The 17,645-nt window shown below is 41.0% G+C and overlaps 4 protein-coding genes across 4 annotated transcripts; all 4 read right to left on the bottom strand.

Moving 5' to 3' along the window:
- Positions 1-203: 203 nt before the first annotated feature.
- Positions 204-2,099, bottom strand: LOC115395895 (uncharacterized). Its single transcript, XM_030101572.1, has 5 exons — positions 2,008-2,099; positions 1,220-1,894; positions 1,036-1,146; positions 898-941; positions 204-809 (listed from the first exon to the last, which is right to left on the bottom strand). The coding sequence occupies exons 1-5, from the start codon at positions 2,069-2,071 to the stop codon at positions 690-692; spliced, it is 1,014 nt and encodes a 337-aa protein (XP_029957432.1). The 5' UTR covers positions 2,072-2,099; the 3' UTR covers positions 204-689.
- A 398-nt stretch (positions 2,100-2,497) lies between these two features.
- Positions 2,498-4,415, bottom strand: LOC115395896 (uncharacterized). The gene is made up of 5 exons (XM_030101574.1): positions 4,359-4,415; positions 3,549-4,253; positions 3,096-3,221; positions 2,987-3,018; positions 2,498-2,903 (listed from the first exon to the last, which is right to left on the bottom strand). The coding sequence occupies exons 1-5, from the start codon at positions 4,360-4,362 to the stop codon at positions 2,781-2,783; spliced, it is 990 nt and encodes a 329-aa protein (XP_029957434.1). The 5' UTR covers positions 4,363-4,415; the 3' UTR covers positions 2,498-2,780.
- A 1,906-nt stretch (positions 4,416-6,321) lies between these two features.
- LOC115395894 (uncharacterized) lies at positions 6,322-8,442 on the bottom strand. The gene is made up of 5 exons (XM_030101571.1): positions 8,379-8,442; positions 7,551-8,243; positions 7,344-7,469; positions 7,218-7,261; positions 6,322-7,097 (listed from the first exon to the last, which is right to left on the bottom strand). The coding sequence occupies exons 1-5, from the start codon at positions 8,431-8,433 to the stop codon at positions 6,978-6,980; spliced, it is 1,038 nt and encodes a 345-aa protein (XP_029957431.1). The 5' UTR covers positions 8,434-8,442; the 3' UTR covers positions 6,322-6,977.
- A 6,085-nt stretch (positions 8,443-14,527) lies between these two features.
- LOC115395374 (uncharacterized) lies at positions 14,528-17,038 on the bottom strand. The gene is made up of 5 exons (XM_030100885.1): positions 16,884-17,038; positions 16,074-16,763; positions 15,847-15,975; positions 15,445-15,488; positions 14,528-15,359 (listed from the first exon to the last, which is right to left on the bottom strand). Exons 1-5 carry the CDS (start codon positions 16,936-16,938, stop codon positions 15,240-15,242), a joined length of 1,038 nt encoding a protein of 345 aa, XP_029956745.1. The 5' UTR covers positions 16,939-17,038; the 3' UTR covers positions 14,528-15,239.
- Between the last annotated feature and the right edge of the window lie 607 nt (positions 17,039-17,645).

The raw sequence follows: 17,645 nt of genomic DNA, 5'->3' as shown, positions 1-17,645 counted from the left end.
TCTGTCGGCATGATATCGCTCCCTCAGTATCTGCGGTGTGTGAGATCGACCAGCATAACATCTGCTCAAGTATCGACCATGTGTAGAAGAAAGAAGACACGAAAACACATTCAAGCTCAGTGGTTTCCAAGCTGTACTTATGTTTATTAGGAAAAAACATGTTCATAGATGTTAGATCATCAAAAAGTAAAGAAACTGCTCTTAAATATAATATTACATTATGGATTTTCATTGGGATTTTTTCCCCTCAGTTCTTCTGGGAATATATTAACAGAACACATATACTGGAATAGTTGCAAAACAATGAAAAAAAAAACATTCGTCCAAGTCATGTAATTATCAAATGTAGTTTTATTTCAACCACTGATAAAAAAAAAAAAAAATCAAGCTAACAATCAGGACCCAAATTTATTATAATCTTCGTTGCACAGCCCATGGACCTTTGAAGAAAAGGTATTGGACCCGCTGTAGATATACCCCCCTCCCCTGCCACACTACTGGAATAGACTGGCATAAATAAATGAAAGATTTTGCCATGTTTCTCCATACATTCATCTTCTTGTAGCAGGTGCTGGAGCTGATCCCAGCTCACTATGGGCAGAGGCAAGTCACAATAGGCACAATGTACATTTTGTCTTTTCTTCCACTCACCGAAAGGGTAAAAAAAAGGCAAGCATTTTTCAGTAGTTTTACTGCTTTACACTGTAGTACACACATGCACTCCAGGTAGGATCCAACAGTCTTCTTGAACTGTCTGTCAGGTTGACGCTCACAGCAGCAAAACCGAGGCATCCTGCAGGCGGGTGACCCTAGCAAACAATCATTTTGGCTTTAGTATCAGCTCATTGTGCAGAAACAAGCTGATTGAATGAGTTTAGAATTATTCAATTTATTCACCTTAATGTCTGTTTGAGGGGGATTTATTAATTCTGAGACAGACTCTGATCAGGAAACAGACAAAAAAAAACACACCTTTCAGTTCAAATTCTGTGAAAATCTGCTGTTTGATGTCAACAAAACACAAGTGAAAATCACCTGGAGATCGGCAGCTCTTTGTCGTGATCATCACGCATATGGACAAAGCCAATAAAACACACAGGATGATGGTGAAGGCAGAGGCACCCTTCCAGAATTTAACATCATCATCTGCAAAGAGAGGGTACCAGGCTTCAATTTGAAATTTTGAACAACTTTTCACAACATTTAAATGTTTGCTTACCTCTGATATTCAACTTGGTTCCGTTTCCAAACAATACGTGTCCACACGAGGCGACTGCACAAAAATAGGTCCCTTCATCGGACGAACTGGGGCTCTTTATTGTTAGGCGGTAAACACAGGTGTGCGTTTTCGTGTCACACTGCTGAATCATGTCTCCAGAGGTGTAAATGTGTCCTGGAAGACTTCCCTCAGGTTTTCTGAACCAGTAGACCCGGTGCCCTCCGTCACAGTTCCTGGTGTTGACTGTACAGCTGAGAGTTACAGAATCTCCTCGCTCAATGATCTTGTGCGTGGACTGATGAAGCATCGCTTCAGTGCTTAAATCTGTCACGCTGACTGTAATGCTCGCTGAAAACCTGACCGTGTACAAGTAGGAGCTTACACAGAAATAAGTTGCTGAGTCTGACATGCTCAAATTTGTGATTTTCAGATAGCTGCTTCTATTCGTAACAACTAGCGTGAAGCGTGGGTCATCGCGGAATTCTCCATAAAAAGCATCCTTCTCGTTGTATGAATAGAAAGACGAGATCAGCCTTGGCTTCTGTCCAAAAGACTGTTTGTACCAGTATTGCCTTGGATTCACGTCTCCCTCATAGACACACTGCAAAATTAAAGTCTTGTTCGGTTCAACTGAAACAAAGTCTCTTTTTGGGTGAACGGATGAAGACGATGACGCTGGATAGAAACACACACACAAAAAAAAAAAGCAAATTGATTTTTTAAAATTTTTAAATTACTACAGCTTTTCGATTCCCATTGAGGATAAAATTAATTTAAACAAAACTCACCCATATTCCCAACAAACATAAATGTGAGGTAGAGGGTCGTCACGCCAGAGGCCATTGTGTTCATCTTTCTGTATCAAATGGGCAAAACAGCTCAGCTGCAATTGTCAAACACGAAGCAGTGTTTTATTGGTTTGACACATGTGACGCCCAATGTCCTACTTACAAACTATCAGCCTGTCAAAACCTTTTTTTTTCTTTCTCTTCTTTTGCAATTCAAAAGAGTAACCTCACACAGTGGGTAGTTGGGTTTTTTTCAGAGCCGTGTCCTTGTTTTGTGTTGTGCAAAAATATAAAACCACTTTGACACAGTTTTCCACACATTAATTTAATAAATGTATGCACGGTTCAGCCACGTGATTTTTTTTGTCATCGAAAGCTGCTTCACCATATTTGATGATAAAATAGCGCTTTAGCAATTCAAAATCTAAGACCCATTAAAATAATACAGGTTTTATCAGATACTTTATTTACACAAAATGAAAATATTGCCATCATGGAAAAAAAAAAAGGTTATAAAAGGAATATGAAATGACAAAGGATAAAAAATAAGCATGCTCATCTCAAGTTTTTTTTGAGGTTTTTGTGTTGAACCACGGACCACAATGCAACTGTTAACCTATCAAAGGTGGTTTGGAACAGTGATATTGTCAATGTGAATAACAATGCAAAGCTTATTGGGACTCATGCAGCAGTGAAAAGAGAGTGCAATATAAGCAAAATACATTTATCATTTAAATCTACAAGAATATAAAGCAAACAAAGCTGGTGTGGTTCTACTTCATCACACTGGCATAAACACAGCCGTCCTCGGCGGGGTTGCTTTGTGTTCTTAACCTCTTGGATGTGTTCAAGCTCAGAGCAGCGTAATGGAGGTTGTCTGTTTCCTGGCTCTCACCCTAGAAATAAGGTATATCAAAAACAGGTGAATCTGCAGTTTGCACTGGGATAAGTTTTACAGTGTTCAGGAGGAAAATCTTACCTCGATGAGTGTGGGAGCTGAAAATTCCACATCTGATGTGAAAGTCACAAACGGTTTTATTATCTAAAATGCCAAAACACTGACAAATGTAGAGTTTCAAGTACTGTACCAGTGGACTGGAAGCTGTTCTTTTGGTTGACTTTGTAGACGAGGCCACTCAGTGCAACTGACAGAATGGTCGAGAATGCCAAAGCTCCAATCAGGACGTCGACCACGACCTGAGAGTTCACCCCATCTGTCGAAAGCCACAACGTCAAACAGACTCCAGCCTTCATCTGTGCATTCATCCAAAGATTCATCATCAAACAAATAGACAGAGAGCTGATTGACTGAGCTGTTTTGAAAATCTGCAATCTGCAGTATTCACAGGTAAAGGAAGAACTTAAGAGTTTCGGGCTCAAAGGTCCAGTCGGCCGGCAGCAGTCCGGTCTTACATGAGCACCAACCACAACAGTACCACATTATTGTGGATTTGTTGCGTATTTTTTATTAATGATGTAACTGCATCTAACAACAAGTGACATAGAATAACAATAACATGATCTGCGATGGTGTTACTTACCATCAAACCCCAGCATGGTCCCATTTCCAAACAGGATGTTTCCACATGCAACAAGCGCACAGTAGTAGTTCCCAGCGTGGGACTGATTCAGGCCCTTCAGATCCAGGTGGTAAACACAGTCGAGTGTCTTTGTGTTGACTTTCTTTTCACACTCTCGCGCTCTGCCTTCATAAAGGATTCTTCGATGATGGTCTGCTGAGTTTTTGAACCAGTACACACTGTGTTCTCCGTCACAGATCTCCACCTGTACATCACAGCGCAACGTCGCCGAGCCGCCGAGCTGGACCGCACCTGATACCGACTGATCAATCCAGGCTTGGACGCTCAGACCTGGCTCTCTCACAATCAAGGTCACACCGTCTGTGAACTTTACATCATACGCGTTGCTGCTTGCGCAGTAGTAAGTGGCAGAGTCTGAAATCTGCACTTCTGAAATGACCAAGTGATAAAAGTTGTTCGCTTTCTCTTGCGTGAATCGCTGGTTGTTCTTGAATTCATTGTGGAAAGATTCTTCTGTGTCAAAAACATAGAAGGAGGAGATGAGGCGCAGCTGCTGGTCGAGGGGCTGCTTGTACCAGAAGAGCCATGCTGATTCACCTCCTGCGTCGTAGGAACAGTTCAGAATCACATCCTCACCAACATTCCTTGATATAAAATGTCGCTCCTGGTGCTGTGACAAAGTCAATGTCAGCTGAGATTTCAGGGCTGAAAAATAATGAGAAAAGAATTAGTTTTTAAAGTCCTTTAAAATTGAAATGAAAAAAAAAAAAACTGCATGAAGTGCAAATATTTCAAGTTTAGAGAACTCACCCATGTTCCCCCAAGCCAGACATGTGAGGGAGAGGATGAAGTGTGCAGGTGTCAGCATGTTGGAACTCTTGTGCTGTGTGAAGGTATCCTGACACTCTACTCTTAAGAACAAAGGCTGCGCTTGATTGGCCAGTTTGAAGTGACTGTGTATGTCCACCTCAGGAAACGGTGCTGAAGTTCTGTTCTACTCACGTGTGACTGTTACATAAGTGATTAAAGACGAGCTTTTTATTTCGTACCTCTTTTCAATTAAAGAGTTCGTTGGAATTGTTGCTTTTAAATTACACACAATTCAGAATGTATCAAAATACCTTGAAGATGACAAACATTCCAGTGTTTTCCATATAAGATTTAATGATGGCACAAAACTTCTAAAGTGATTTGAAACATTTTGTGAGAAATTGTGTTCAGAGAGTTGAGCTTTTGATTTTTGATTTGATCTAGTGTTTGTTTTGCTTTGTTTTCAGCACTTGGAATAAGAATACCATCACATATTGGTGAGCTGGTGTGAAGTAGATTGTAGGGACTGTTCAAATTCCCTTTAATTTTGCACTTAACATTTTTCTGAAATTGGTAGTCAACTCTCAGATATAGTTTTTGTTATAGTTTTCTTATAATTCTTTGTTAAACCCAGCCATGGCACAATTTCATTGATACATAACCAAATTTATTGCAAAATCTTCCTGAAGTGCGAGTTTATGCACATTGATGACAAATTTAGTCTTTTTTTTTCTCCCGATCATTTAATCGTTCTTTCAATTACATTTTAAATATATTTAGAATCACGATGTTGTTGCCACAACAGTTACCTCTGAAATAACAAGGTGACTTCAACCTCAGACTTCATCATTATTTTTAGCTGCATCTCTGAGGATGGCTGCTCTGAAGTGATGATTCAGTTACAGCATCTCTGCATCCTGCTGAAACCACTGCAGCTCCTGCACTGACCAAGAGTGAAAGCAGACTGTATGTTGGTTATATTTACCAACGCGAAGTAGCTGCTTCACATCTTTTCTGCACCCACCTTTGTGAATGGAACATCTAGCCGTGCACAGCTTCTGTGGTCTTGAAATGTCATGAAAGTCTCATTTAGTGTGAGTAGTCGAGTAACCTGCCCCACCGAGGGACGATCAATCACAGTGTGGTCAGTCGGGGCCTCAGTGGTGTTTCATCTGCTGGTGCAATTGCAAAGTGTGTATTGACTCTTTTGTATATACACAGAAAGCCTCTTCAAACCACAATTTATGATGCACAGAAGCATTTTGGGATCTGGCAGGACAAGTGATGGTACTGGTTGCTACAGTTTCTTGCATGGATCCATTGACAGAATTGTTAAATCAATAGGTGTTATATTGACTGCTTGTGTGACTTAGTTTGGCTTAATGACAGGAAAAAACTTTCAAAGCCCTCATATATCAGGACAAAGTTGATTTTAAAACATGAACAGATACATTGATTTAACTTTTTGACAAAAAAGTAGAAAAGAAGATTGTGCTTTTTTCCCCTTATTCAATATAACATTTTCAATTATATTTATCAGTGATTATTTTTCTTTATCAAATGTCTAAGCAAGAGATTAGTTACAGTTAATAAAGTAACACTGATGGGAATGGGTAATTGAAGGTGGAAATTAATGTTACAGGTGCAGAGGATAGCTATTACTTGTCAAAAAGCAAAAAGTTGAGTATGGACAAGCCAGATACCTTCAGGGAAGATTTCAACAACATCCTACATACAGTTGGTGGTTGGGTGTAAACAGGCACACAGTCTTCGTTAAAAAAAAGTTTATGCTTTAATTTTTTGTTCATCCATCAGAAGCACCCGCCTCACGTTTTTTTTTTTTTTTTTGCTGGTGTTAGAGGAATATCCAAGGCAGTGTCACCTGTGAAATGTCATTTATTACCAGCGAACATGTGTTTGTCGTAAAAATAAGGTAATCCAGAACAAAGACAGGCGCAGGAGTGTGAGGAGGGGTGTTCGGGGTGCTGCTGACCTGCAGGAAATGAAACAGTCACATGCACACATCCTGTCTTTGTTGGATTTATTTTATTCTACCATCAAACATGCAGTGAGGTTACAGTTACAACATATCTCTAAACCTTTCAGTTTGAAATGGATCTGACTCACTAGCAATTCATTATATCATGGACACATTTACAGACTGCGTAGTCAGCCTATGCAAACAGACAAACTAAATGGAGCACACAGAGGTGAACAGCTGAAGGCTACGTGCATCAGTATCAGAAAGACCTGTGATTTCTGTGTATAATTACTTTCATTAAAGCTGTTTTCAAAGCTGGCATTGTTGATGACGCATATACATTTTTATTAGATGCTGAATTAATGAATGCCTGCATACCAAAAAAAAATCATCACCATTATTACAAGACAATTGAAATACAACTTCATCCGAACAAGAGAAAAAAAAGTTTTACATCTCATGGTTGTTTTAAGACAACAGTTTCCTTGGGACTAGTTCTTATTTGAAGGTATATATATGTAATAAAATACACAGCAAGTCAACGAAGCAATATTTCTTTTAAAGTTCCTGTTAACAAATGTACAAATAGATCTATGCTATAACTCTGAAAGGAATTTAGTAACAAACAAAAGTCCAGTTTATTTCTGTATTCTGGAATAAACACATTCACTGTTGGTGTTGACAGTTTGCCTTTTTGATTTGAGGCTTCGATTCATATTTAACGCAGCATAGTGGAGGTCTTCTGCGCCTTCGCAACTCTGGAAACAAAACATAGACAGCAGATCATTAATATATTTCTTTCCATGCAGTTAATATTTGTTTGTGCAGGTCATTAAAAGTTTATTGAAATTCAGCCGAGCTGCAGTAATAATAGTTACCTCTGCTTCGGGCATCGACGGAGCTGAAAATCTTGCTTGACCCTCTGATTTGAAAACAGAGAAACATTATTCATTAGAGAATCTGAGAGTTTATTCTTCAGAGTACATATACGGTACAATAGTTACCTGTCGACTGGCACCTGCTTCTTTTGTTCAACTTGTACAGTAAGACGGTCAGTACAACACTCAGAACGACGGTGACTGCCAAAGCTCCGCTCAAGAAATACACCAAGCCAGGAGAGTTCAACTTGCCTAAAGAAACATTCATCCTGATTAGATCGTTCATGTAATTGTACAATAAATGAGATGACTTCCGTCAAAACAGGTTCTCACCTTGATAGTTCAGTGTGGTCGAATTTCCAAACAGTATATATCCACATGATGCGATGGCGCAGTAGTAGGTCCCCGCAGGAGACCGATTGAGATTCTTTATCGGCAGGTTGTAGACACACGACAGTGATTGTGTGCTGGGTTTCCTCTTGCATCGAGAGTTGTTGGTCCCATATGTGTAGAAGACTTCGTCCGAGTTCTTGAACCAGTAAACGCTGTGTTCTTCATTGCAGCTCCCAGTTTCAACTGTACAGCTCAAAGTATCAAACCCTTCAGACTGGACGGTGTCAGTTCTCAACTGTTGAACCCAAACTTCAGTGTTCAAACCTGAACCCTTCACACTGACTGTGGTCCCTTCCTCAAATTCAAACATAAATGAAACACTTCGTGCACAGAAGTAAGTCCCTGTGTCTGAAACCTGGAGTTGTGAAATTTTTAAGGCGCTCTCCCCGTCTGTATTCTCCACTGTAAAACGTGGGTTGTTGTGGAATTCGTTGTGAAAAGTGCCATTTGTGCCATATTTATAGGTGCTGCAGATGAGCTCCGGCTTCTGACCAAGTATTTGCTTGTACCAAAATATTTTCATTGCTTCATTGTCGCCCAAGCATTTCAGTTTCAAGCTGTCGCCAATGTCAATTGATACAAATCTTCTGTCTTGAAGCACTGCTGCAGGTTGTTTCAAATGATCCATCTTGACTGTGAGAACACAGAAAAAGAAGATTTTTTTTTATGAAAAGAAGAAAAAAATATATATATATATATATACATATACATATATATACATGTACTAGTGCATTCGTAATAAATGTAAATGTTAAAATTGAACCTTACCTAGTTTGCCCAAAAGCAGACATGTCAGATAGAAAACAAACTTTGGAGGAGTCATGCTGCTGAAAACAGATGCTGAGTGAAAAGCCTTTTGATTTGTCTTTACACTTTTAAAGGAGGAGGGTAGTGAAACTGTACTGATTGGCCAACAAGGGGACGTGCTTCGCAAATCTCATTTTTTTGTTCCATAAAAGGAATCTAGTGGTTGGAGGTACCTGAGTCAGTTGAAGACTTCTCACAACTCAGGAGGTGTTGATAAGATTTCAGCAGTGGAACAATCAAAGATATATTGAACTTGCAGGACTAGATCTATAGCTGAGACTATGTGATCAAATATGTGTTTGCACAGTACCTATTATAAATGTCCCAATGTTGTTTTTTAGACCTGGAAATCCAGGATAGATTTCAAGCAATGATTAAATATACTTTCACTGCATTTTCACATTGTTGCCACCATAGCATTATGACCGCTCTCAGGTTAACACTGATTATCCAGTTATAATGGCAGCAGGTAAGGGATGGGATGTATTTGGTTGTGAATTTTTGTTAAAGTTGAGCTGTTAGCAAGAAAAAGAGAACGTTGAAAACATTTAACAGGAACTGAGCGAGTCTGGTGAGGACAAAATTGTGATTGTTTGGAAAGTGGGCCACCACAGTCACAGGATGCATAACCTCTGGTGTCTGAGACTGTCTCCACAGTTTCAGGGCTTCCTGATAGTCAGCAGATGATGCTGATTTGAGGAAGAGAGCGTTTTCTTCAATGACTTTGATGAAATCAACCTCAAGCTAAATTTACCTCCACACCACAATAGCATTGCTGTAACTTTCCCTGCTGCTGCAGACTGAGAGAATCTTTCAAGACGGATTCAATATGTGAGCACCACAGAAGGAAGTTAATTTAATGTAAATGTCTTCATCAAATCAGCTTATCATCCATCCATTTTCAACCGCTTATCCGTGACCAGGTCACAGGGGCAGCAGTCTAACCAGGGCTGCTCAGATTTCCTTGTGTCAAGCTCATGACCATATGTGAGGGTAGGAATATAGATTGACCGGTAAATCAAGAGCTTTGCCTTTCGGCTCAGCTCCCTCTTCATCACAACGGACCGATACAATGGCTGCATCACTGCAGATTCTGCAACGATCCACCTGTTAATCTCATACTCCATCCTTACTCATGAACAAAACCCCGAGATAGTTGAACTCCACTTGGGACAGGGTCTCTCTGCTGACCTGGAAAGGGTAGGCCACCTTCTTCCAATCGAGGACCATGGTCTTGGACTTGGAGGTGTTAATCCTCATCTCTGTCACGTCAAACCCAGCTGCAACCAACCCCAGTGCCCAAGAAATCTAAAGGACAAGATCATCTGCAAAAAGCAGACATGAAATCCTATGGTCCCCGAACTGGATCCCCTCCGGCCCCTGGCTGCACCTTGAAATTCTGTCCATAAAAATTATGAACACAACCAGTGAACGGCAGTCCTGCCAGAGTCCAATATGCATCCGAAACAGGTCCAACTTACTGCCAGCACTGTGGAATCAATCAATGAATCAATCAATCAAAGATATAAAAGTCAAGTTAAAAGTCTGATTTACAAGGTGTGTTTTTAAGCTTCCTTTAAAAATATCAAGTCTTTGTGGTCCTGAGGTTCTCCAGCATACTGTTCCACCAGTGGGGGCCATAGTGTCTGAAGGCCCCATCACTATGGGTCTTGGTTTTGGCTTTTGGTACACACAATAGGCCGCTGCCAGAGGACCTCAGGGTCCATAAGATTGTGCTGTTTTAATCCTGCTTTATCTAACTGCAGCATTCAACACGGTTGATCATTCTGATCTCCTGTCACGCCTGGAGCACTTTGTAGGCTTTAAAGGCACTGCTTTGGACTGGTTTCAGTCCTGCCTTACTGGTAGATCCTTCTGCGTACAGTTGGGGCAGCTTTCCTCCTCAGTGGCCCCTCTAGCCTGTGGGGTAACCCAGGGGTCAGTTCTGGGCCCCCTACTGTTTTCCCTTTACATGCTTCCACTGGGATCAACTTTCAGGAAACACGGTGTCCCCTTCCATTGCTTTGCTGATGATGTGCAAGTGTGCATGCACTTAAACGGGGGTCTCAAACTCCAGTACCCGAGGGCCACAGACCTGCGTGTTTTCCATGTCTCCCTGCTTCAACACACCTGAATCTCATGAAGCTTCATGAAGCCCAAGTTCAGCAGAAAGCCCGATAACGAGCCTCATTGCAATCAGCTGTGTTGAAGCAGGGAGACATGGAAAACATGCAGGTCTGCAGCCCTCGAGGACTGGAGTTTGAGATCCCTGCAAGGTTCTGTCCAAAGACTCTCTTAATGCTCTGTTTCACTGCATGAGTAATATTAAACTATGGATGGACCTAAATTTCTTAAAGGAGAACTATGCAAGATTTGATTTCGCGCTCCCCCTACTGGTCTCCTGTGAAAGCTCACTGTCGTAAATGTTCTCCGCATCACCCCCCCCTCCCCCACCCTCGCCCCGCGTGCAGAGAGCGTCCCAGACTGTGACAGACTGTGGAATACTTTGCCCTCTCAGTGCAGACTGTGGACAGCCTTTGTACTTTTAAATCTCGGATAAAAACTCATCTGTTTACCTTGGCCTGTTAAGCAGAGCCTCCTCTCTCTCTCTCTCTCTCTCTCTCTCTCTCTCTCTCTCTCTCTCTCTCTCTCTCTCTCTCTCTCATTCTCATTGTTACTATCTTACTTTCGTGTTGTTCTTTTACTGTTCTGTGTTTGTACTGTGAAGTACTTTGGCTGGCCATAGGCCCTTTTTAAATGTGTTATAGAAATGAAGACAAGATTGACATTGACACAAAGGTCAATATGGTAAAAACAGATCAGTTATTAAGAAGGATCAAGGCCATTAAGAAATTAAAAAAACAAATAAAAGAATCTTAAATTGGCTGTATCATGCAAAATTCACTTTTTGTATGTTTTAACCTTGTTATATAGTTATGTACTCATCAAAAACACCCCCAAAGCATTCTTTTCCTTTGTGCCTGTGTGTTTGAGCTTTCCTCGTTTTTCTGCTACTCAGAGAGGCAGCCCCTCCCGTACCTGTAAAAACGGTCTGTTAACCCATATCAACGACAGTAGAAGAAGATGGGCCCCCCTCGTCCTCGTCAGCACGCATGCAGCTAAATATTGTTATAGCTTCAGATTTGAAATAATTTTGTCATGAAACACAAGCAGCCACATATTCAGTACAGATTCAAAGGTAAAGGGATTAAAACAAATATATAAAACAATATCCTTACAGAATATCTATTCAAAATTCCCCTTGTGTGATTAGTAAATGATTTTCAATTCTTAATGACAACGCTGATAAACCCTGGCACAGAGGAGGGGTACAGTTTTAACAGTTTTAATACACATTACTGGAGCACTGCTGCTTTAGACTGCTCAAAGGCAAGTGGTTCTGTCTTGAACCAGCAGGGGAAAATGACTGTTTACCTCCAAAAAGGTGTGTGACTTTATTTTGGCGTGTGCATTTTGAACAATATTGCACTGGTCAGTGGAGTGACTTTTGATGCGCCGGTGCAACGAGAGGACCTGATGTCCAGAGAACCGTGACCAGCAGAGCTCCACTGGGGGCTGTACAGAGGAGACAGGACCTGATGAACCACTTCTGAAATGTAAAATTTACTCTCTTTAGCAAATGCTCCATTCAATCGGTGATGTGATGCAAGTAGCCTAGAGATAGCTTCTTAGCTAAAGGGAGACCAGATACAGACATTGGACAATGTTTAGTCAAACATTTTATGAAGAATTTTTTAATTGTCATTAATTACCTCCATCAAGGATGTTATGGAATCACGTCGGTTTGTTGGTTTGTTAGTTGGTTTGTTGGTTGGTTGGTTTGTTAGCAACATTACGGAGAAAGTAATGGACGGATTGCAATGAAACTTTGTGGAAAGGTGGGTCTTGGGCTAACTTAGAATCCATTAAATTTTGGTGATGATCCGGATCACTGTCTGGATCGAGGACTTTTTTAAAGGATTCTTTATCATTGACAGATAGGGAGTCTTTCACATAGTTGGGCAGGCCCACCGACAGGGGGGTACAAACACCTGGTTCACACAGGACGCGCCGCGTGTGGAGGCGGAAGCGCCGAGCGCCGACTTTCAGATCGGCACCCCTGTTAACCTATCTGACGGATCATACAGGAGGTGCGGGATAGCGCCGCGGACTGCGGCCGCTCCGCTCCTCTCTCTTTTCTCCGCGCGCCGTGGACCGCCAGTTGTAAAGCTGGACAGAGCAGATCGCACCAGACAGGAAGTCGGGAACGGAAAATACAAGACAATCCAGTCAATTTTCAAATTAAAATGACGTAAAAATAACGTAAATTATGTTGCTTTTCGGTTTTCCTTTTCAGATAAACACACACACACACACACACACACACACACACACACACACACACACAAGGAGAGAGGGCGACAGACAGAGGCACCGCACGCCGCAGCGCTCCGCTCCGATCACACCCCCGATCACAATGTTGTTTTATTATATATGGTGTTCTTATTGTTGTTGGTGACTGATTTGAGCTGTGGCGGAGGTCTGCGCTCTCTCAGTGCCAATTTCTAGTTTTGTTATGGATTCCCTCAAGCGTGGTCACGATGTCAGCCAATCAACAGCAGATTTCTGTTTGCCTTTCCAGAACCTCTTAGTAATGATGGTCGGGCCAGTACAGGATGGCAGGCGCCCGCCCTCTGTGGCCCGGGTCCCGGTTGTGGGTCGGTCTTGGATCCGGCTCAGTGGGACTGTCACCGCTCTGGGGAGGTGAGCTGGCCGCCGTGCCACCGGTGTCTGGCTCTTAGACATCATTAAACGGGACAATAAAAATGTCACCTCTGTAACATTTATAAGCCTCATTATTTGTAATAGACAATACTATCAGGGTTCAACCGATGGACCCATAATTTATTCAAACGTCACTCGGTGTCCGTTCTTCTATGGCAACACTGTTCACTGCTGCTGTGATCTTCTTCCAGACAGCATTTTTTGGGACTCCTTTAATTCCAGTTTTTAAACTTCCAAAGAGCTTGTCCTTATTTACCTCCACTTCAGGCGTGAGGGGATCGATTTCCAACTTGGAAAAGTTTATTTTTTTGCCAAGGATTCTCCCCTCCGTATTTCTGAACAATGCATATTTTAGGGAGTGGCATGTTAATGACGATCAATTTTAGCCTGAGAATTTATCAACACCTGCTCATTCGCACACTGAGTTTGGTCAGATACGAAAGTTTTGTGAATCTCACATGATCCCGCATGATCTCAGGAGCTATGTTGTCTTGGACTTTATGCACCTGGTAGGGTCTCCCATGGCAAATTGTTCCTGGGTGTCAGGCTCACCTCCACACACAGCCTGGGCTCTGGAACCCACATCTCAGTTTATCAGTATGAATCTTTTTTGATTTCTTTATGGACCAATGTGTGACCTTCACCAATGTTGATACTATTGACTAAACAATACACTTAACCTGTTAAATGCTTTGCATGATACTTTATCACTGATTATTGTTTTTGGCTTGCATGAATAATCCTGATACAAAAGAACCACTTGTTTTTTTTCAGCAGAAAAATGAGCTGCGTTCTGTTGGAAAGCAAGAAACTGACACTTCAACTAACATAACTTAGCGCTAACTGCTTTGAAAGTGTTTCTGTACCTGCCCAAAACCTTTCTGCTTGACTGTAATGTGGTAAGGGGATTTCAACCTCTCAGGAGAAACTTGCCTGGTGGCACTTGCCCCCCACTCTCCCCAGTTACATGGGTCACAACAGAACTTATTTGTCATTCCCACCCCTTCATTAGCACTGTTGATTTTTTTCCACCTTTGAAATGAAAAATGACAAGATCAATAACTCGACAGTAACTTAGAAAAAAAAAGTCCCAAACATTTCAATAATCATGCACAATATCTAGAAAAAGTTATTGTCAGACAATCAGGGTTTGTGAAGAAAGGGGATTTCTTCACTTATTGCTGCAGTGCATTCAGTACACTGTGAAGACTTTGCTCACAAAACCACACTAAAACAAACACAAAGCAGATCTTGGTGAACATGCATAGTGGCTTTCAAAGGTATTCATATCACTTGAACTTTACCTCATTTTGTCATTTCACAACCACACATGTAAAAGTATTTTATTGAGATTTTATATGGAGCAACACAGTGTTCAGCATCATTGGGAAGGAAGTGGTTTTTAGATTTGTTTACAAATAAAAAAATGAAAATACCCATTCACTCTGATCCCCCAAAATAGAATCCAGTGTAAACAAGTGTCTTCAGAAGCCACCAAATTCTTAAATGAAGCCACCTGTGTGCAGCCTAATCTCAGTAAATGTACTGGATTAGTCTGGCTGAGCTGCAGAGATCCACAACTTCGATGGGACAATCTATTTACAGCTATCTCTCAGCTGTGCACCCACAAAATGCACATTTATGCAGGAGTGGCAAGAAGAGAACTGTTACTGAAACAAAGCCATCGTAGGTCCCATCTGCAGTTTGCCGCAAGACACGTTGCGGACACAGCCAAGTTGCAGAGGAAAATGTTCTGGTCAAATGAAATCAGAATTGAAAGTTTTGGTACTAAATGCAAAAAGTTATGCGTGGTGGGAACCAGTGAAATACAGATGAAACAGTTTTCATTAGAACCACACTTGGAGAGAGAGATAGAAGAGGTGCTGATAAAATAATACTAATAGAACAAGCTTGAAAAAGTCATTGTGCAGCTATTCAACTCTTTCTATTGACAATCAGTTCTTATGTGGTCTTGAAAGCAGTTTTCTTTTTTTAATTTTTAAAGAAATATACAACTTTTGTGAAATGAGTGAATCTTTACTGCTTTACACTGGAGTACACACATTCAGTGATGGAATCATTCGTCTGCTTTCTGGGTCGTTTGAACGTTTGTTTCCTCAGAGCAGCATAATGGAGATGATCGGCATCTTGATGACCCTGATACAAAAACACAGATCATTCCAAAAGTCCATGCCAAGCCCTTTTTCAACAAATATGTTAGGACTTTATCATTTATTCTCACCTCTACGCTATTTGTGGCAGAATCCAAGTTTGTTGTCGTCAGTCCTGCATAGTGAGAGGAAAAAAACTGTTATAACATTTAAATACTGTAGTGTCCATGGTTTCTTTAGTTTGACCAAAGTTTATCAAACAATAAAATGCACACGCAGGTACCAAACAATAGGTAGTTAATGAAAGCTGTGCTTGACAGCTGTTGGCATTTTGAGCGACAATCAAGAAGTAACTCTTTGTTCCCTGCAAATTTAGTGTTGGGTGGATCACTGCATAAGTAAAGCTGTTTTGCCTGATGTCTCCTGCAGTCACAATGTAACAGTCACTTTTACTTGTAATGCATTCACACTTTTGTTGAACCTCTCTGTACACACATTTAAAGCTGAGCTGTGGATAGCAGATCGTACAGTACCTGTACAGTGACAGTGGTCTCTTTTCTTCAACTTGTAGACCAAGAAAGCCAATAAAAGACTGAGAGTGATGGTGAACACCAAAGCTCCACTCAAAATATACACCAGAGAAGAGGGACAACTCACTTCATCTGCAGAGAAACCAATTTTACAGACCTTCAGACAATCATGAATACAGTTTTCGTGTAAGTTTTCTTCGGTAAGCAGCCCTCAATACTTATCCGCATACCTTTTAACTTGGGCCCATTGCCAAACAGTACAAGTCCGCACGAGGCAACAGCACAGGCATCAGTCCCAGTATGAGTCCAATTCTCACTTGGTTGGTGGTACACACACGTTTGAGTGCTTGCGTTCATCTGTTGCTGATCATTCTTGCCTTCATTGACATAAAATAATCCTGGACTGGGTTCTTCTGTGTTTCTATACCAGTAAATGCTCTGGCTTCCATTAGCATTATCGGTGTGTACTGTACAGTTCAAAGACACATCATCTTCTGGCTGGAATGTCTCCGATTCTGACTGGTAAAGCAACGTTTTAACGTCCAAACCTGAACCCTTCACACTGACCGTGGCGCCCTCTCCAAATCCTACCATGTGTGCACTACTGCCCATGCAAAAGTACGTCGCAGAGTCTGAAATCTGTAAATCTGAGATCGTCAAGTGAAACCTTCCACCTTTAGTGTCCAGCAAATATTTTTCATTGTTGTTGAATTCATCACTGAACTCGCCTTCGTGATTAAACTTGTAGAGCTTAACGATGAGGTTTAGCTTCTGTCCAGGAGTTTGTTTGTACCAGAAGAACATGCGAGCTGTGCTGTGATTAGCACGGCATGGCAAAGTCACAGTCTCACCAACACTCCTTGATATAAATTCTCTCTCTTGGCACATGTGTAAGGACACCTGAAGGTCACTTGCCAAGACTGAAGAAGAAGAAAAAAAAAAGATCTGTAATCAATTCAAAATATTGATTTTCAAATATTGATTGCAGTAAAAAATAATTGTACAAAAATAAATATAATCTTGTAAGAAAGTGTACTTACCTATCCTCCACAGAAACAGAAACATTAGATATGGGGCAAAAGCCAAAGATGTCATCGTGATGTGGACGTCTTGATCAATGTGAAGAATCTAAAACAGGTTCCCTGCCCTCAGGAACAGGGCTGCATTTGATTGGCTCACAACATGTGACACCGAATGTCCTCTGTTAAAAAAACTCAGCTCACTTAGTGCTTCCATCGTTGAAAACCTTGCTATCAAATAAACGTTAGTTTAGTTTAGTTTAGTTGAGTTTAGTTTAGTTTAGTTTAAAATAACATATCAGACAGACATTCACCATTCAGACGTTTTGTGGAAATATTACTAACACAGTTTCCTTTATTCCAATTTTATTCTCAATGATTTTTTTTTAGACATAACAAAATGTAATGTTGTGTGTGATTGATAGTAATAATAATATATTTTAGTTTTCTTCAGCTAACTGGAAGTGTTCTGAATGAAAGAGTTAATCAGTGTTAGTTGGTAGTGGGTGACTCCACCTGGGTTTACCGTGTTCTTCTTGTTTCTCATACCACAGGCCAGACTCAAAGCCTTCAGAGTTTCTACCTCTGAGCCGGCTGTCAGAAGCAGATCAAAAGTTAGCTCGGCTGCTAGGATAGTGTGTGAGCTTGGGGTCTATTTCAGGCCAGCATGTGGACATTTTAAGATCTAAGCACCAACATATTTCTCAATCCAATGAACTGGTTGTCCAAGTTTAAACCCGCAGAATAAATTGCATGTATCCTGAAAGCGTGATCACAGGAATA

The sequence above is a fragment of the Salarias fasciatus genome, chromosome 10 (genome assembly GCF_902148845.1).
Source record: "Salarias fasciatus chromosome 10, fSalaFa1.1, whole genome shotgun sequence".
Lineage (NCBI taxonomy): Eukaryota > Metazoa > Chordata > Actinopteri > Blenniiformes > Blenniidae > Salarias > Salarias fasciatus.
This window is presented reverse-complemented; position numbering and strand designations above follow the sequence as displayed.